General features: G+C 43.4%; 1 protein-coding gene across 2 annotated transcripts in view; it reads right to left on the bottom strand.

The window, feature by feature from the left end:
• Nucleotides 1–19,280, bottom strand: part of SV2C (synaptic vesicle glycoprotein 2C) — a 200,650-nt gene that overhangs the window by 108,689 nt on the left and 72,681 nt on the right. For both annotated transcript variants that reach the window (XM_025892700.2, XM_073905310.1), the window contains exon 3: nt 989–1,169. In XM_025892700.2, the coding sequence (XP_025748485.1) occupies nt 989–1,169 (181 nt within the window). The remainder of the gene's footprint in view (nt 1–988; nt 1,170–19,280) is intronic.

A 19,280-nucleotide genomic window follows, 5' to 3' on the forward strand; every position in this document is an offset into this window, starting at 1 on the left:
GTGGTTTCAATTCCCTGCAGTCAACCGCAGTCCAGAAACAACTGTTCCTCCTTCTGATTCATCATTAGAAGGTCAGTTACAGCCTAACACTATGTCACGAAGCCTATGTCATTCACATCATGTCATCTCATCACATAGGCATCTTACTGTCTTACATCACAAGAACAGGCATGAGTAGAGTACAATAAGATATTTTGAAAGAGATCACATTCACATAACTTTCATTACAGTATATTTTTATCATTGTTCTATTTTATTATGAGTTGCTGCTGTTGATCTCTTACTGTGCCTAATTTATAAATTAAACTTTGTCATAGGTATGTATATAGAGGAAAAAGCATAGTTTATATAGGGTTCGGTACTATCTGCAGTTTCAGGCATCAACCGGGGATTTTGGAATGTATTCCCCGTGGATGGGGCAGGGGGAGTATGATACTCCTCCATTGTACTGGGCCAACGTCACAACTTCTGTTAATTCAACAAAAATCAGGAACTTAACAAATGGAACATATTACATCTCAAGAAGTAGGCTTCCTACCAAGTTAAATATGCTGTTAACATAGATCAATAAAATAACATTTGCTTGAGACACATTCATCCTGGATTTAAGAGCAAGTCTGAATAGTTTGAACCTTCACTAGCTCATAATAGGGAGGACCAGGGCTATTTCTTGTTTAAACTCAATTTTCAGAAGAAAAATACATTTATGAATGCATTCTGCCAGAGAAACAAGATTCCATTTAAACTAAAATGCATTTCCTGAAGTAAAATACTACCAGAATCAGCCACAAGAACAGAGAAGTGTGTTCTCTTTTCTGGACTTATATTTCTAAGAACTAGCATCATGGTTCCTAAGGCAGATGTGAAGATAGGGAAAGAAGTGTGATAAGGGATAATTTCTCAGTAATGAGGTCCTCTAGAGTGGAGAACATGTATAATTATGAAGAATAAACACATTACTATGAAGTCTGAAGGAAAAAAACCTTACCCGAATCCAGAAAGTAAGCGACAGAAGAGAAAGAATTCATAACCCTGGACAAATGAAGAAAGGAAGGCGAAGAATCCGTTGATAGACATGCAAATCAGAAGAGACTGCTTTCTTCCCACTTTGTCCGCCAGTCCTCCCCAGAAGAAAGCCCCGGCCATCATGCCAAGGTATACTACGCTGCCTGCAACACACAGAAAATAGAGATTGCAGTAATTAACACACTAGATCAAGTGAACAAGAGACAAAACACATTTTAGCATTTTGTATAAGAAAAAATTCCTTTAACAAAATACATCCTTCAGGATATACAAATCACCTTTCAAGTTGGAAAGTAAGCTCTGTTGGTTACCTTTAGCTGTCATGACCAATGACAAAGGCAAAAGACAAAATGGTGACGTTCTTGCTCGGCTCATGAGAATGGGTACATAGGGGGAAGGCCCAAAGAGTCTCCACACAGGACAATCCTGGACTTTGACTCACAGGCATGTTGCCTTTGGTCCAAATGCCCAGCTTAGCACATGACAAGGCCAAGACGGGAGACTGAGTCAAGGTCTTCCTAGTCAAAATGAATCCCCCAGTCTGCTTCAAATCTTTGCCTGCAGCAGATGATTGGGTCAAGGCCAGACTCTTAGGGACTCTCTAAAGGACTCCATGGGTTCCTTCTCCCTAGTCTCTCCTAAAAGTCCTGGCCCTTCCTTGGGAAGGAAAGGGAAGCTAGGGAAGGTAGGTTTAGAGACCACAAGAGTTAACCTTAAAAGAGTCTCAAACTCTGCTTATAAGAGAAAACTTTCTCTTGGAGTCAGAAGCTTAAGGAGCCTAAGGAGAAGAAAAATGGTGTTGCAGTTTGGGAACTGTTAAACTTACCATGGTTGGCTTTACTTCCATAGTGGAAACAAATGGAAAATCAAGAGTTAGATCGATGTTCCTCTTGGTGTCTCTGTGAGCACACATGTGATTTTTCTTTTCTTTTCTTTTTTTTTTTTAAGTAGGCTCCATGCCCAGTGTGGGACCCAATGGGGGGCTTGAACTCACAACCCTGAGATCATGACCTAAGCTGAGATCAAGAGTCGGACCCTTAATTAAGCCACCGAGATGCCCTGTGAATTTTCTTTTTTTTTTTTTTTATTAACATATAATGTATTATTTGTTTCAGGGGTACAGGTCTGTGATTCATCAGTCTTACATAATTCACAGCACTCACCATACCACATACCCTCCCCAATGTCCATCACCCAGCCACCCCATCCCTCCCAGCCCCTCCACTCCAGCAACCCTCAGTTTGTTTCCTGAGATTAAGAGTCTCTTATGGTTTGTCTAATTCACTTGCTTCTTCTAAAAAAAAAAATAGGCCCCAGAAGCCCTGTCCCGAATCTTACTTAAGATGAAATAATATTAGGTATGGCAAAAGTTACTTCAGAGATGTTTGTAAAACGGTGTGTAATGTCTAGGGGAAATGACATAATTAATAAATGAAAGTTTGTTATATCTGGGTGTGGTATTTACAAAGCTACTACATCTCTCATCCATTTCTGCTCCCCCGCCTCCCCCGCCTCCCCCGTCACCAAATCACCACTTGAATAGTTCCTTTTCAAAGGCACATTCAAGATACCCAGCAGCATCTAAGTAACAAGTTAGAAAAACACATTGATTGATTGCTTTAGATTAGTTTGGGAAATATCCTATTTAAACACTCACCCTGAATTCATTGGCTTAATACACAGTTAATGGATCAATACAAGACCCAGAAGAACACCTGGAAAAGTCTGATGACCTTGACATCAATGTGGACGCTGCTCTGCATATAGCTGAGTATAGGCAGGTATAGGAATGGCAAATGTTGGAGTCATTGTACAATAAGACAAAACAGAAGCCATTTTTTTCAGACTGGGGTACTGCAAAGGGGTGAGTGGCCATCCTTTGCCTTGATGGGGAATGACATATTTTTCTCTTTATTATGGGGCTAACCATAAACAGAGCATCCTTCTCAAAAAGAAAAAAAAAAGATATTCATATCATGAAGCCCAGTGCCTGGTTACAAGACAATTTAAATAATGGATCAGCACAGGCGAAGGAATTCCCAGAGGAGACAGATTCACCCAGGGAAATGCATATGCAGCAAATCTCTTATTTACAGCACAAGGGGCTCAAGTCGGCTACTCAGGCCTCTCAGAAGAATAATCAATAGCTAAGCTTTTCATAATAATATCCGTGACTTTAAAAATGCCTACAAACCAGAGGGTGAGCTCCTTTAGATCAGGAGGGGCCCGTGGCTGTTGCAGTCCAAAGATGTGGGAGTCTTTCTTGTAGCTCCAGCCCCAAGGGCAAAAACCCGTCCCTAGCAATCGCTGAACCCTTACCAGTTCTAAGTGTTTGTACGAATTAATGTATTTGCTCCTTACAACAACCCTCTGAGGTTAATACTATGGAACCCAGTTCACTGGCATAGAGAAGCGAATGATCTGACCACAGAGAAGTGAGTAGAGACTACATCTCAACCCATCAGCAATTCTTCGTGCAATATGGTTACAATTCCTTTAACAATCCTGGCTGCCCTCCTAGGAAAACATCCCAGTTTGTCCCAGCCCCTGTGTGGCGGTATCATCCAGAACTGAAAGCACAATTTGAAAGGTCTCTGAGGTGTCACAGAATCAGAGTTAAGTCCAGGGGAGCAGAATATGATCGATGGGAGCTACGGGGAAATGCTGCTTCATTCTACCCAAGCCTATGACAAGGGGTGCACCATCTGTTCTCAGACATTCTAAATGGGCTCATTCCCAACCACTGGAGGGAGGTAAGGGGATCAATGTGGAAAACAGCTCAGCGGTGCCAAGGAAAAATGAAAATCCAGTATCTTTCTAAAAAGGACATGTTATGGAGGCACCTGGGTGGCTCAGTTGGTTAAGCTTCTGACTCATTTTCGGCTCAGGTCATGCTCTCAGGGTTGTGAGATGGAGCCCCACAACCAGCCCTGAGCTGGGCGTGGAGGCTGCTTAAGATTCTCTCTCTTCCTCTCCCTCACAAAAAATACAAAGGACATGCTATGTTCCAAAGGAGGGCACCTCCCTTGCTTTTCTGGTTGTAGGAGGCATGATGCTCCTGCTGGACTGGGCTCTATATCCTATCATTCTTCTCATTCTGGACAGTCACCTGCAGCTTCATCTTCACTAAGCCAGACCACAGATTTATGAAGTGATGATTCCAGCACTTTAAGGACTCATAACTCGTTGCTAGATTTTCCCAGTTGGCAGTAGCGTGAGAACACAGCCCCACCCTGGGAGCTCCTTAAAGCTCAGACATAGGAAAGGCTGAGTGAGCTGAGCTTGCCCTTGACTTCTGTGATGGAGATGGTTCAGTGACTTGACAAAGGGCAGAGCACCCACATTTATCATTAGCACTTTGTACTTAAGCCACCCCAAAATAATACTCAGTAGAGATTTTAATATATAAAAGAGTAAAATAAAAATGGCCCATCCTTCAATTCCTCCAAATATCCTTAATACACACCCACACATACATATGTATATATATATATGTGTGTGTGTGTGTATGTATTTATATATGTATGTGTGTGTGTGTGTGTGTGTATATATATATATATGTGTGTGTATGTATATTTAAAAACCCAAATATGCCTACATGGCCAAAAATTCAAAGCACATGGAAATATATAACATGAAACTAAAAGTCTCCTTCTCCCCTGCCCTTGACCCTCTTCCCAAAGGTAACTATTATCAATTTTTCTAATTCTTCCAGAAAGTTTATACCTATAACTACATAGAAAAATGGATAACCTTTAGGAATTGCCTGATAAATATAGTTTTTTGTTCCTGTGTAATATTTATCTTTTCTCCTGTTGCGTTTAGGATTTCTAAACTTAGCAAACCAGAAATAAATCTCTGTCAGAATTTTCAAAATTACTTCAAGATACATTTCGTATATCCCACAAAAGCATGCACTATCAGCTACTAGGGGAAAACCAAACAGTTACTTCTCCATCTTGTATTTTTTCTATGCCTAAAATAAATACACCTCAACCGCCTTAAAAGAGAGAATGTTAAATTCAATTGTAAAGAATTTACTGGGCACCCACTTGGCCTAACTTTTCCTGAAGTGCTAGAACTGTAAGGATTGATAAGTCATGATCCCTGAGCTCACCTAAGGAGAACCTGAGCAAGCCTTTATCTGGGGCCCTACTCCAAGCCAAGAGAAAAGGGAGACAGCTGCACACCCACTATTTCACACCACCCTCCCAACACCCCATCTGATCATGGCCACTACAGAGTGGGGCAGCCAGGTCAAAACCTTCCATGGCCTCCTGGGCACAAATGACCAGGACAGAGCAGGGCTCAGTGCACACTCAGGGACCTGGGTTCCAAGTCCCTGAACTCTTTCTCTTCCATCCAAATGGCTCAGGAGTTCATAACTCAGTGAGGGAGACCTCAGGCACACAACAGAAGGAGTCCAGCCATGAGGTGCGCACTCCAGTAACTGGGAGCAGGGTGACAAAAGGTGGCTGGTAATTCTGACTGTGGGAAGGTTTCACTGAGAAGGGAATACCTGAGAGGATTCTGAAGGATAAGAAATATTTCAAGACGGTATTAAATTCCTCCATAAGTGATAGATTTAGCGAAACAAAATGTAGTATCAAGTTGTATCCACTTCTATTCTGGTCAAGAAGATGTTTCAGATCTAAGGATAACAATCTTTTGAGCCTACACTGCATATTATTGGTAATTAGACTGTCCCACCGGGTGTGCCATGGACAGGAGTCAGCCTCCCTTCTAGTTTATTTGAGAAACACAGCACAATGAGAAGATTCATTTGTTGATTGTGTGACCTAGTTAAAGCCAGACCTTTGAATGTTAGCAAAGGTACAGAGTGAATAAAACTGGAAATACTTGTCAGAATACAAACTGCATTTCCTGGCTTGTTTGTTTCCACGTTTCCATTTTGTTTTTGCTGTGTGCTGATGGGGATTCCCTGAAAACTCAGAGCAGGGATATATGCTCTTGACATAGACCACCCTCCTGCCCTCCTCTCCTCATGATGCTGCTGCTGATCAGAATTCAAAGGTATGTTAATCGAAAGTCCCTTATTTTAAGCACAGAGAAACTGATGCTATGCAAAGCCAGTACTTGAAATCAGGTCTTCTAGATCATTGCACCTCAGAGTATGACCTCTGGCCCAAAAGCACAGGCACCCTGGGTGAACCTGCTAGAAATTCAGACTCTAAGGCTCCTCTCCACACCTACAGAAGTCAGAAGCTGCATCTGAACAAGATTCTCACAGATCTGTGTGCATTTCGGAGTTTGAAGGCACTATTAGTCTGGTGTGCTTTCCATTAAAACAATCTCTCCAGCACATTTTCTTAATTAAAGTTTGTATTTGTCTAATACATATTTGATAGGAGGAGATGCAGGCTATGGAATATATATATTTTTAAAGATTTTATTTATTCATTTGAGACAGAGAGATACAGAGAGAGAGAGAGAGAGAGAGAGCATGAGCAGGGGGAGAGGCAGAGGGAGAGGGAGAAGCAGGCTCCCCGCTGAGCCAGGAGCCAGACGTGGGGCTTGACCCCAGGACCCTGGGATCATGACCTGAGCCAAAGGCAGATGCTTAACCATCTGAGCCATTCAGGTGCCCCAGGCTATGGAATATTTTAATTCCAAAGACACAGAACAAGCAAGATCTCCCCTACACCAGCTGCAGATATGTAAAGGGCAAGCAGGAAATCTGAGCCTCCCCTAGGACCTATCTCCTCAGGACTAGCTAGGGGCAGACCTCTGATGTTGAGAGAGGCCAGGCTGTGACTCTCAGATCCTTTCATGAATTGAATGAAGATTCTAATTCAGCTGGGCTTTTGGGAGGTTGAACCTGGCCTGCGGCTTTCTCTACTCTTCCTACCACAGCTCGGGCTCGGGCCATGCTTGGCCAGCCCAGCCCCTCAGTCTTTCAGAAGACCAAAAGAGGCCTCAAGCATGACTTCCTCATGGGGAAGTCTAACATGGGGGCTGATACCATTTATTTAATCATACCCTCATTTCCCCTGATGAGTATCACATTTCTATTTCTGTCTCTTTGCTAAGAAGCTGCTTTTGATTCTTTCTGACAATACCTAAGGGGGCACATCTTTTCCCCCTAGCGCCATTGTAAAGCACATTTAAACTTAACAGAACAATTTTAAGAAATGTATACAGTATTTTTCTCATAGAAATTTTTAACCAATAGGTTTTAAAAAATTGTTTTAAGCACCTCAGTTACCCATGGCTAATGTATTACTCTATAATTCATTGCACCATTTATTTACAAATTGGATTTCTACAAAAATCATTCTGTGGCAGTATTCTGAATTCAGTGATAAATAATCTCCATGAGGTGATGATCATAGTCACCTTTTATAAGGGGATTTTCTTAGGATAAAACAAATTTTAAGTCAAAGAAAAAGAAAAATAAGCACTAATTTGAAAAGATATATGCACCCTCTACATTTATTGCAGTATTATTCACAATAGCCAAGATACAGAAGCAACCTAGGTGTCCACTGATACACAAATAGATAAGGAAGATGTGATACACACACACACACACACACACACACACACACACACACACACACACGGAGGAATATTATGCAGCTGTAAAAATGATAAGACTGTGCCATTTGCAACAACATGGATGGACCTAGAGGCTACTATGCTAAGTGGAATAAGTCAGACAGAGAAAGACAAGTGCCATATGGTTTCAATCATGTGGAATCAAAACAAAACAAAACAAAACAAAACAAAGAAACAGAAAACAGAAACAGACCCATAAATACAGAGAACAAACTGGTGGTTGCCAGAGGACACAGAGGTGGGGAGACTGACAAAGTGGGTGTAGAGAGGTCAAAAATACAGGCTTCCGGTTATGGAATGATTAAGTCACAGGGATGAATGGTACAGCATGGGGAATATAGTCAGTGGTATTGTAATAGTGTTGTATACTGCTATATGGTAGCCACACTCGTGGTGAGCGTAGCATCGTATAAAGAGTTGTCAGATCGCTATGATGTACACCTGAAACTAATGTAACATTGCGTGTCAACTACACTTCAATTAAAAAGAAAAAAAGTAAAGCTATGTTGAAAGAGAAGACTGACTTGGGCCAAAGCTATGCCCTAGTAATAGGATCTATAGGGATATATTTGAAAAGGCCAGATTCCAGATTGTTGTTATTTGGATACTTATGCAGTAAGTCCTACTTTTTCTCAAGGCTATGATCAAGTTTTAGAATTTTTTTTTAAATTTTATTTATTTATTTGACAGAGAGACATAGTGAGAGAGGGAACACAAGCAGGGGGAGGGGGAGAGGGAGAAGCAGGCTCCCCGTGGAGCAGGGAGCCCGATGCAGGGCTCCATCCCAGGACCCTGGGATCATGACCTGAGCCGAAGGCAGACGCTTAGTGACTGAGCCACCCAGGCACCCTAAGTTTTAGAATTTTTTTTTTTTTTTTTGGCTACCACGCTTGGATGAAAGACAGCCTTAGACATAAACTCAGCCTTCGTCTGATACACTTTTTCACACAGAAGTCTATCTTCCACAAAGTACTACTTACCAAAGAGAAGCATGTTCATAGAGCAGGATTTGGCCTAATACTTTTTACACTGAAAGATCTTTGCATCCTCTCTGGCCAGACCAACTCAAGGGAAAGTGTCTATGGCCTGTAACACACTGAGTGGTGCCCTCAAGGTGAGGACACATACGGACCTTCTCTATTCTAGTAAGGTGAGGGAGCCTTTGTTTCGGATTTTGAGCATGGTTCTTTTTTGCGCGAGGTCCTGAAATGCTAATATTACTACTGGTGTGAGGAAAAAAGAGAAAAGAGGGAAAGGAAATGAAGATGGAAAAAAGACAACAGGAAGAAAGAAAGTACTCCAGGCTGGTGTACAAAGTAAATTACAGCTTTTGGCCACCCTCCGTTCGAGTCCTGAAAAGAAGCCACCTGAAACAGTACTGGAAGAGTTAACTAATTTTTTAAGCCTCAAAGACTTATTTTTTTTTTTGCAATTTTAACCTATTCAAATGAATAAATAATACATGATTTCTTAAATTTAATTAATTTAAATAAATAATAAATAATTAATAGGCTTCTCTTACCCAACCCCTCACTTTTTCCAATTACTATTTTTAGTAGCCACAGGGAAGGACCGTTATGTGTTCAAATGCATCTGTGGACTTTCACAAAATCAAATACGAGTAAGGAAAGCAATAATAACCAAGGCGTATGTACACATGAAAAAGAAAAAGAAAAACCTTCCTAATTTGCAATGGAGAACATCTGCAACAAAAGTCAGCTCACCTTTGCTAGAAAGAACTGTAAATATCAGATGCAGTCTACAGCACATCTCTGACTTTTACATTTGGGAAGTCTGACATTTAAGTCCTTTGAGCCAGGCCAAGACGGCTGCAGTGGCTTGTGTAGGCAGGTAACGCCGCATCACGCAGCATTTCCTACTTGTTACCTAAGTCTCCCTGGGCACAACAAAGCTTCTGAAGGCCCAAAACCACTCTCACTGAATCCAGAGAGCCAAACACAGAAGCAGAGTCCTAATAAGGAAGCCCAGTCTTCTCTAATATCCTTGCTCAAATGGCTAGTATGCAGCATGCCTACTGGATAGGGGAAGAGATATTCAAATATGTTTTACATGGATGGCTCTCGAAGCCCCCCAAACAGGGCAACTGCAGCCCCTAGGGTGTTCAAAGCATTAAAGACACAAGTCTTAGGAATGAAGAGCATTACAGAGAGCCATTTTATGGAACACCATGAGATCACCTATTACTTCTGCACCAATGGGACCTCTCTCTCTGGAAACTTCCCTCACTATAGGCCTGTGCTGAGGAAGAGAAGTGGTAAGTGACTGGACCCTTGCTTCCGGAATCCCAGTAACTGAGTCAACAATGAGCAGATGGGCACTGATTCCACAGCTCTTCCATGAGCTCCCACTGTAAGCCAGGCAACCTTTGGAGGCATGAGGACAGGGGAAGAGAAGAGCAATGAGAAGAGGTCCACAAATATGAAACTGGCATGGTCCTCACTCTTGAGCAGCTCACAGCCTAGTGCAGGGCTTTCAGACAATGGCTGCACATCACAATCATCGGGGAGCTTCAAGGAAAAGAATGCTGATGTCCAGACCACACCCAGAGGTTCTGGTCCTGGGGTAGGGTTTAGGCAACAGTACTTGTATAAAACTTCCCAAATGTTTTAATATAAAAGTGGGGCTTTGAACCTTTGGTTTCCCGGGAGATTAAAAACATGAAGAAAATTAATTACCATCAAATGAAATGCACGCTGTAATTAAGGTGAGTACATTATGCTTAAGGGGAAAAAAGGAAGGAGCGACTTAATTAGTTCCACACAATTCTGGAAAACTTCCCACAGAAGGTAGGTCATGCTGGGTTGTGACCAGTGAGTAAGAATTCTCCAAGCAAGAGGGGAAAGTTCACAGGGAGAGAAGAAAGCTCAGTTAAAAGGTCTGGAGGTGTGTCAGAGCACAGCTCACTAAAGGGGCTCCTGGTAGCTGAGGATGGAGGGAACGTAGAGTTCATGCTTGGGGACAAAAGCGGCAGGAGACCACAATGGAAGACAAGTTGGAGTCAATCCAAGGAGTTAGCGTTTAGCCTTTGGGAAACTATAAAACAGACTGGCCATCATCGGCCCCTGAAAAAATCATTCTAGAAACTGCAGGGAGGATCAACTGCAGTGGGGAATGATGAAGGGGGGTAGGATCCAGCCCAGGGTAAGGCACTCGAGGCCTGACGGGCCTGGAGCACAACATACAGGTAAGTACTAATTCTCAGATGTCAACTCTGCACTTGAGCAATCCTGAGAATGGATGATTTTTAAATCTGTGCTCCCGCCAAGGGGAAAAAAAAGACCAGCTTCAGGAATTATCACTGAGAAGTAGCCCTGGGAAGGAATGATGGCAACGTGGTCTAAGGCAGGGGCAGCGGGCTTGGAGAAGATTCACAAGGCTGGGGGTTTTTTGGCGGTCAGAGTCCACAGTTCTTGTACGCTGAAGGGTGAGGCAAAGAAGAGCAGACGGGCTTGGGATAGGTCCTCGTAAAATTCCTAAAGAGAGAGAACACAAGGGGAGAGTGGGCCTGAAAGGCCAGGGTCTTAAACCAGTGCGGGGGAAGTCCACATCGGTAACCTTCACCATACTACCCATGAATGGGGCCAAATGGGGCAGTACAGGTGACACATGCAAATCAGTAAGGCCATGATCAATATAGCTCACCCTCAGGGATGCCTCATGAACAGAGCAGGGCTTGAGCTAAGTGTCTAAAGAACAAGGAGAACATGAGTCAGAGGATAGGCCAGATGGCCTTTTACATCCCCTCAGACCTACACGACAGCGAGGGGAAAGTTCTGCAGTGGGCAAGGGCAGGAGAAGCCTGGGCAGGTAAGCGAGGGGATGGAGCCTGGTTCGAGGGGCTGGGTTGGGTGTGTGGAGAAGTACATACAAGCCGGGTAAGTAAGAGAAAATCCTTAAATAGCAAGCCCCCCCAAATTAAATTAATTTCATAGACCATGGGGAGCCACTGATGGGTTCCTGAGTGGGGAAATAAGGCCACCAAAGCCCTAATGTGAAAAGACCAGGACATTTAGAGCAGGAATGGCAGACTTCTTCTCTGAAGGGCCGGAGGGAAAAGACTGCATTTTAGACTTTGCCGGCTCCGCAGGCTCTGTCACAACTGTTCCCCTGTGCACCTGCAGCACGAAAGCAGCCACAGAAACCACATAAGCAAACGGACATGGCTGTGTTCCAATAAAACTGTTTACAAAAAGAGGCAGGGAGCCGGCTATAGTTTGCAAACGCCACTTTGAGGACAAGTTTGCCTGTAGCAGCGCCGGGAGCAGGTGTGCAAGGACTGAACCAGCCAGTGGAAGTATCTGGGAGACAGTAGAAAGCCTAACGACCTTGGGGGGCGGGGGGCGGAGCAGGCAGTTTAGAGCCTTGTGAAAGGCAAGGATGAAGGAAAGAGAAGACAGAGACCCTAGGATCAACCCTCGAGGAACAGCCACAGGGAGAGAAGGAAAAGAAGTCTGGCCTAAGAAAGTGCGGGCAAGGAGACAAGCGGAGGGTGTGGATGGCGGAGAGAGCACCTCAGAAGAGTCCAGGGTTGCCCGGGGCGCGGAGACTCGGAGAGGACCTTCGGCTTGTCTCGGTAGAGGGCGCCAGTGGCCTCGGGGTGGGGTGGAGTGGGGTGGGGGTGGGGCGACTGCAGTGCAGCGGTGGTGACAAGGGGAACAAGCAGGGTGGCCGTGAGGCCCTGCAGGCAGGGGTGGAGCTAAGCACAGCGGCAGCTCCCGGGAGCACAGGGGCGGGACGCCGCTGGACCGGAGGCGAACCCGCAGCCAACACGAGCGCCCCGGGAGTGGTGAAAAGAAGGAAAGCATCAAGCCTATTAACATGCCCAGCACCGCCCTGAAAGCACAGCCGCAGATCCGGCGGAGCCCAGCAAAGGGCTTCTTCTACTGGAAGAGTGGGCCATTCTGGAAGAACAGTGCTCTCCTCTGTCTCATTTCCAGAAAATGCATGAAAAACAGGCTTACGAGAAATGCCTGAATCTCCTCAAGTTTACCTGCAAGCAATGAAAGGATTTTTTTTTTTTTTTCCAGAGAAGTCTCTTTTACATCAGCGCAGCGAACAAACCAAGCATAGAAATCTAAAAGGAAGGAGCACTTTGGAGGGACAGAACAGGAACATAATCTTGGAGCTATGTCCACAGGATATCTTTTGGTATTTTAAGCAACAGAAATGCCTAAAGGGAAAGGGCTCCTGCTGCTTAACTCAGGCCATTTCCAGACACTGGGGATGGGACTGCATGGTAGGAAAAGAGGTCTGAAAATAGATTCAAAGATCACACTGTGCTCCATCCATAGGGACTGGAAAATGATTACACAAGTCCTTCAAGACCCCTTTCGGAAAGCCATGTGGAAGTTTTTTGTTGCTGATGCGTTTTTTTGTTTGTTTGTTTGTTTGTTTAAGTTTAGGTGTGAGACATCATGATGAAAACCAGACTAGATCATAAGAGATTCCAGTAAATGAGAGAATTCAGTAATCCATTTCGGATGCTCCACCATGACCTTTTGTTTCCCCAAACAGGCAGATACCTCAGCTGTCAGCCCAGAGCAGTGAGTGAATAAATACCAGGATGGGCCTTGCACTAATGGATGTTGGTCCTAATCCATTACTGCTGGCCAAGGTGAGGTAAATTCAGGGCAGCACTTGCTGACACTTGAGATTTATTTTGTCATTAGTGATGAAACGCCACGCAAGGTCTCCTCAATCCCAAACTGTCAAAAGTACATTTAGGTATTTCAGGGAAGGTCACGCAAATATTCAGGTATTGACCCACAGGACTGAAGCTGTTCTTCAGCAGCTCATTATTCTTAGTATGATCATAAATGATTTGGGTCTAGCATGAGCAGTTAGCCATCTGCTTAGATTAGGAAGGAAAAAATGGGACTCTCAGAGTAAGAAAAAAGCAGGAACTTGAATCAATTACTGTATTATGGCTCAAAACAAAAGAATGCTGAATCCATTTTTTTTGTCCTCTAGAAGCTAAGACAAGATATGCTAAAAATCAACCCCAAATGCCTCAGTGTTTCTTAACACATTGTAGTCATTCTTTTTTTTGAACCCTTACCCATTGAACCTCACCAGAAGCATCTTTCTCTTGCCTTTCATCCAAACCCTGTACCTTGAACTTCACCTCCACATTTTTTGTGAGCACACCCAGACTACTCTGGTTTTCCTGAGTAACTTCTATATATTCTCGACAGTCTGATTTGCACTCTTTGTCAGCATTTCATATGCATTTGTCTTAGCTTTACAGCCAACTGGTAATCTGACCCCTGGTAGACACCATATCGTGGACAGCTGGTTCTGAAACTCCATCAAACTATGTTGTTCTAGGCACATTTCAGTCAGTAAAACCTAGCTAATGTAATCTGAATTTAACACAGGAGTTTTAACCTAAGCCCTAGTACCAGTCACACATAACCATGCAACTGAGGGAACTAATATAATCTGAAATCCAGACCACAAGATCTTGAGTATCCCAAGTAAGTGTGATAAATCACACAGTTAAGAACTTTCGTCTAGAAGAGTGATACCCAAACGCACACATCTACAGAAGAGGCTTCATGAGAAAGTTTCCACCAGCCTATAGTGAATGAAAAAAAAAAAAGAAAGAAAAATAATATATGCCATTTCATCAAGGTAAATTTATTTAATTTAAAGATCTTTTATTCTAAGGATATGTCCTTCCTATTATTTTGATGTGAACGTGCCTTTTGTTTGATGAATTGATAGTGAGCATAAAGAGTGGTGTGTTTTGTTGCAATTCTTCTTCTTATTTTTAAAGATTTATTAAATCTTGAAAAAAAATGTTTAAACTGTTATTTATTTGAGAGAAGGATAGAGAGAGAAAGCAGGGGGAGGGGCAGAGGGAGAGAAGAAATTACAAGCAGACTCCCCACTGAGCACGGAGCTGGAGGCTGGGCTGGATCCCAGGACCCTGAGATCATGACCTGAGCAGAAATCAAGAGTTGGCCACTCATTGCTCAACCAACTGCACCATCCAGGCACCACACAATTATTATTTTAAAATGACCTTCCTTAGTGAAATAAAAAGTTGGCCAATCATTTTTTTTTTTAATTGGACTTTAAAATCCCCAAAACTGGGAGTCACTAGTTATAAAACTCAAAATGGTGGGAAAAATATTTTGGAAATCCTGCACTCTGAAAAAAGGCTAACAGAAAAATGAATGTACTAAACCATGGCTCATAAAGTGAATTTCGTAACAATAGGGATGTCTCTTCATGCATGTAAGACGATTATACAACATGGCTGCAAATTTCTCAACACTCCTCTCACGAGGAGGTGGAGTCTATGTTGCCTTTCCTGGATTCTGGGCAACCACTTGACCAACAGAGTCTGACAGAAGTGATGCTATTTGATTTCCCAGACTGGGTCATAAAAGGCTACATAGCTTCCACCTTGCTCACTTAGAACACTTGCTTTTGGATCCCTGAGCTACCATCCGAGAAGTCTGACTACCCTGAGAACACCTGGCACTATCCTCTACAGTCCCAGCTAAGCCCTGACCAAGGGTCAGCCATCTTGGACCCTCCAGAACAGTCCATCTGCCAACTAAACCACCACTGAGTGACCTCTGATGGCATCATGAACAGAAGGATCACCCAGCCAAGCCCTATCCAAATTCCTAACCCATTAAACAAAATATGATTTAAAATGTTAGATATAATAAATGGGTATTGTTTAAAGCCATTAAGTGTCTGGTAGTTTGTTACACAATAACACATACCTAGAATAGCAAGGTCCCTACACTTCTAAAGACATTTCTTCACTGGGATACCCAGACTACAAGGGAAACAGTTTTCCACTTTAAGCTTTAAGGAAGATCAAAATGGTTTAATTGTTAGTATTTCTTTTCTTACTGCAAATCGTTTCAAAATAAGAACATAATATTAAGGGAAACTCCCCTCCCCCCCTAACGTCCAGCCATAAACTAAATGGTGAATGGGGGACCAGAAATGAAGCTAGGTCATTCTCCCTCTGGCTCCTGTCACGTCTTTTTCCAGGAAATTCCAGGAAAGATTTGGGGGGTTTTATCTTGTTTTAGTGAGTAAATTTTAAAGTGGCGGGGGGAGAGAGGAATAAAGTAAACGTCAAGCAGGCTTGAAGCAGAGGGCGTTTTATGGGTGGTGGTGGTGGTGGTGGTGGTGGTGGTGGGTGGTTTGCTTTTACAGTGAGAGATCTGGTCACGACTGCAAGGGGCAGGAACTCAGAGAGAGCACTCTCTCCCCAGCAGTAGTATATGGATTAGCTCCTAGAGGGAAGAACACGAGGACATAAATTCCATGTGCTCTGGAGCATGCACACAATGTGGCTGATTCATAAAGCCCAGCAGCAGGAGGGGACAGAACCACAGCTCTTCCTGGGAAACTAGGGAGCAGATTCGCTACCATGTTTTTCTCTATCCAAATGCCCTCCCCCAAACTGAGATTCTCCCGGCCCCTCCAGTTTTTCCATCTTGAGGCTCCACAATATGGTAAATCAGTGATCACTTAAATCTCACAGCACAAATTTGACTAAACCTGTTAAACTTTGACTCACTATGGGTGAGGCGGAGGGGCGGGGCACCGTGTACACAGGGTTGTCACAAATAACAAACTGCTTCTTGGGGCCAGGCCGGAGCCTCACAGCTGTGGGTGCAGAGAAGCAGAACGAGGGTAGGGATCCGACTGTGCTAAACTCCCGTTCTCATTCAGGACAGTGCCATCCTGCACTCACCTGAGACCTGCCCCACCCCGATGGAGAGAGGCTGACAGAGGAGCAAGGCTTTGACTATAGCCCTTGCTACTTAACTGATTCCAGCCCTGTCTCTCACAGGCGCCCACACCCTGACTTTCCCAAAGAGATTCTGATTCATTAAACCTCTGGGTTGTATGGTTAGTTTTCATTTCAAAAGTTCCAAGTTCCACTTTTGGAAATAATCAATTTTATGTAGGTTTCTAGACCTCTTGTCTTAATTGTTTAGCGATCTAAAGAAATGAATTACAGATAATCTTTCTAAAGTTCAGCACACTCAGGATGAGGGTTAAGAGTATCCCAACAGCAAATCAAGCTGCACACACAAAGCTGTCTAAGAATGTGGGCAAAATTTTAGCACTATTTAACCCTTTGGTGTTACATCCAATTTTCTCTCTACACTTCAACAATTATAACTGTCACTAATGTCTAAACATTCATAATTATATTCACTATCAATTTTTCATTCTAACTAAATATATATATTATAATGTATATATTAGCTAACTAAATTTATATATTTATTATAAATGTAATAGAGTTATCTATAATAGTTATAAAACTAAATTATATATATTTATTTTATAAATTTATATACACATCTAACTATATATGTATATGTATCTTCCTATTTAAAGGATAAATTCTCTTTTTAATTGTATTATACCTAATCCCTAGGCCATGGGAGTAAAATCTAGTCACTGTCAGATTTCCTTTTGTTTTATAACAAAAAGTGATAAGAGATCAGTTTGTGTTTTAGGGACCCTACTGTTGTTGGCAAACTCTCACTTCTAGAGGGAGCCAAAGACTCCCCTCTTTTCACCCAGCAAGGAAGAAGAGTCCGGATTCTGTGAAGGACAAAATGGAAAACTTTGGAGACTTAAAAATGAAGCCAGTGTAGGGTGCCTGGGTGGCTCACTTGGTTGGGCAACTGCCTTCGGCTCAGGTCATGATCCCAGAATCCTGGAATCGAGTACCACATCAGGCTCCCAGCTCAGCGGGGAGCCTGCTTTCCCTCTGACCCTCTCCCCTCTCATGCTGTTTCTCTCTCTCTCCTCTCTCTCTCAAATAAATAAATAAATAAATAAATAAATAAAATCTTAAAAAAAAATGAGGCCAGTGTAGTTGGGGTGGAAAATAATCTCTTGATTTGGATCATCTCTATTCCATGTAGAGTTTGCTCTTGTATATCGTGCCTTGCCCCAACACAACCTCCCTGCCCCCTGCTCTGCCTCTAGCTTCTCCCAGGAACTGAGAGATTTTACCTTGCCTGGAAGCTGGTAAGCTTCCTTACCTGTCTCATGGATGCAGGTAAAGGACATGAGGCTCCAGGTCTGAGACAAAGACTTTCACGCTCACAGCAACAACAATCACCAGGGTCAGCTTTCGGGCTGACCAAGAAGGAACGGAGCAGGCAGCTAGAGCCTGCCTGTGGTCTTGGTGTCATGCCAAACAAAGGGGAGCCCAGCTCACCAGGATAGGAGATCACATCCAAATCTGAAGGCACATTCTCAGCTAGTAACCAAGTGTGTGCAGGTCTATAGAAGGGATCAACAAATGATGTTTTTGTGGAGCTAAGAATGGTTTTTTACATTTTAAAAGGGTTATAACAAAGAAGAATATGACAGGGATCATAGGTGGCCCAAGAAGCCCAAAGGATTTGCTATCTGGCCCTTCACAGAAAAAGCTTACTGATCCCTATTCTCCAGCATCCTCCATCCTTGGGGCGCTGTCAGCGTGCGGGGGAGGGGAGCAGTACAGCAAACAGAGGATTCAGGATCGCTCTTCTCTTTCTTGTTCCATTAGCGGCACGAATGGCAGGCCTGACGGAACAGGGGCATTATGAGATTTTCTTGCTCTTTCATTCTTACTTCCCGTCCCCAGCATAAACACCAGAGGCAGGTAGATTTCTTTCATAAGATGGGGTTGAGGTGATGACTGTCACATCATCATTTTTGTGGGCAAGGGCTTGGGGGATTTCCAACTGCCACCGAGCCCTCAAAACACATCTCTGACTCTCTTTCGGAAAATGACTTCTTTCCTACCAACCACAATATTTCTCCATAAGTTGACACCACTATTCCACCAGCATGGTTTTTGTAGCCAGCCAAATTGTCTCGCTCCCTGGCAAGCAGATTCACCTAGTGCCACCTTTCTCAAGCCCCTCAAATGCCATGTGCTCTGGTTGCTAAGACTGGTTTCTAAGCAGCATGAAAGCGTCTGCCAGCTTTGTCAATGGGTTCCATGTAAAGGAACCAATTAAGAACATTACTATTGCCAACTTGCAATGGACACAGGATTTGCCCAAACTATTGCTAACTGGGCATTGGTGTGATGCAGTTGATGGATTCCCCTGGTGGGACTGAGGGACTCGATTGGTTTTGTTCTATCTTCTTTGATGCAATAGTCCTCTCAGCTTTAGAAAGAAACTCTTAACCGACAAGCCTGAGATAAACTACATCACTTAAGTCTTTGTAACACCTCGAATTCCTAGTTTCCCACCACCCTGCCACAGTTTTCAGCCACAACTAAGTTTTCTTGGAATATCATGTCATGTTTATTTTTTTTTTATTTTTTTATTTTTTATTTTTTTTTTAAAGATTTTATTTATTTATTTCAGAGAGAGAGAATGAGAGATAGAAAGCACGAGAGGGAAGAGGGTCAGAGGGAGAAGTAGACTCCCCGCCGAGCAGGAAGCCCGATGTGGGACTCGATCCCGGGACTCCAGGATCATGACCTGAGCCGAAGGCAGTAGCTTAACCAACTGAGCCACCCAGGCGCCCCTCATGTCATGTTTAGATCTAAGTACAGCACACTAGTCACAGACTGCTGAGCCAGTCTTGTCACACCAGTACACTGGAGCGATAGTGACAGCCATGATGTTCCCACAGTCATTCTGGGGATC

Source organism: Callorhinus ursinus, unplaced genomic scaffold, assembly GCF_003265705.2.
Source record: "Callorhinus ursinus isolate GAN/ISIS: 27379988/994484 unplaced genomic scaffold, GSC_fseal_2.0 scaffold23, whole genome shotgun sequence".
Taxonomy (NCBI): domain Eukaryota; kingdom Metazoa; phylum Chordata; class Mammalia; order Carnivora; family Otariidae; genus Callorhinus; species Callorhinus ursinus.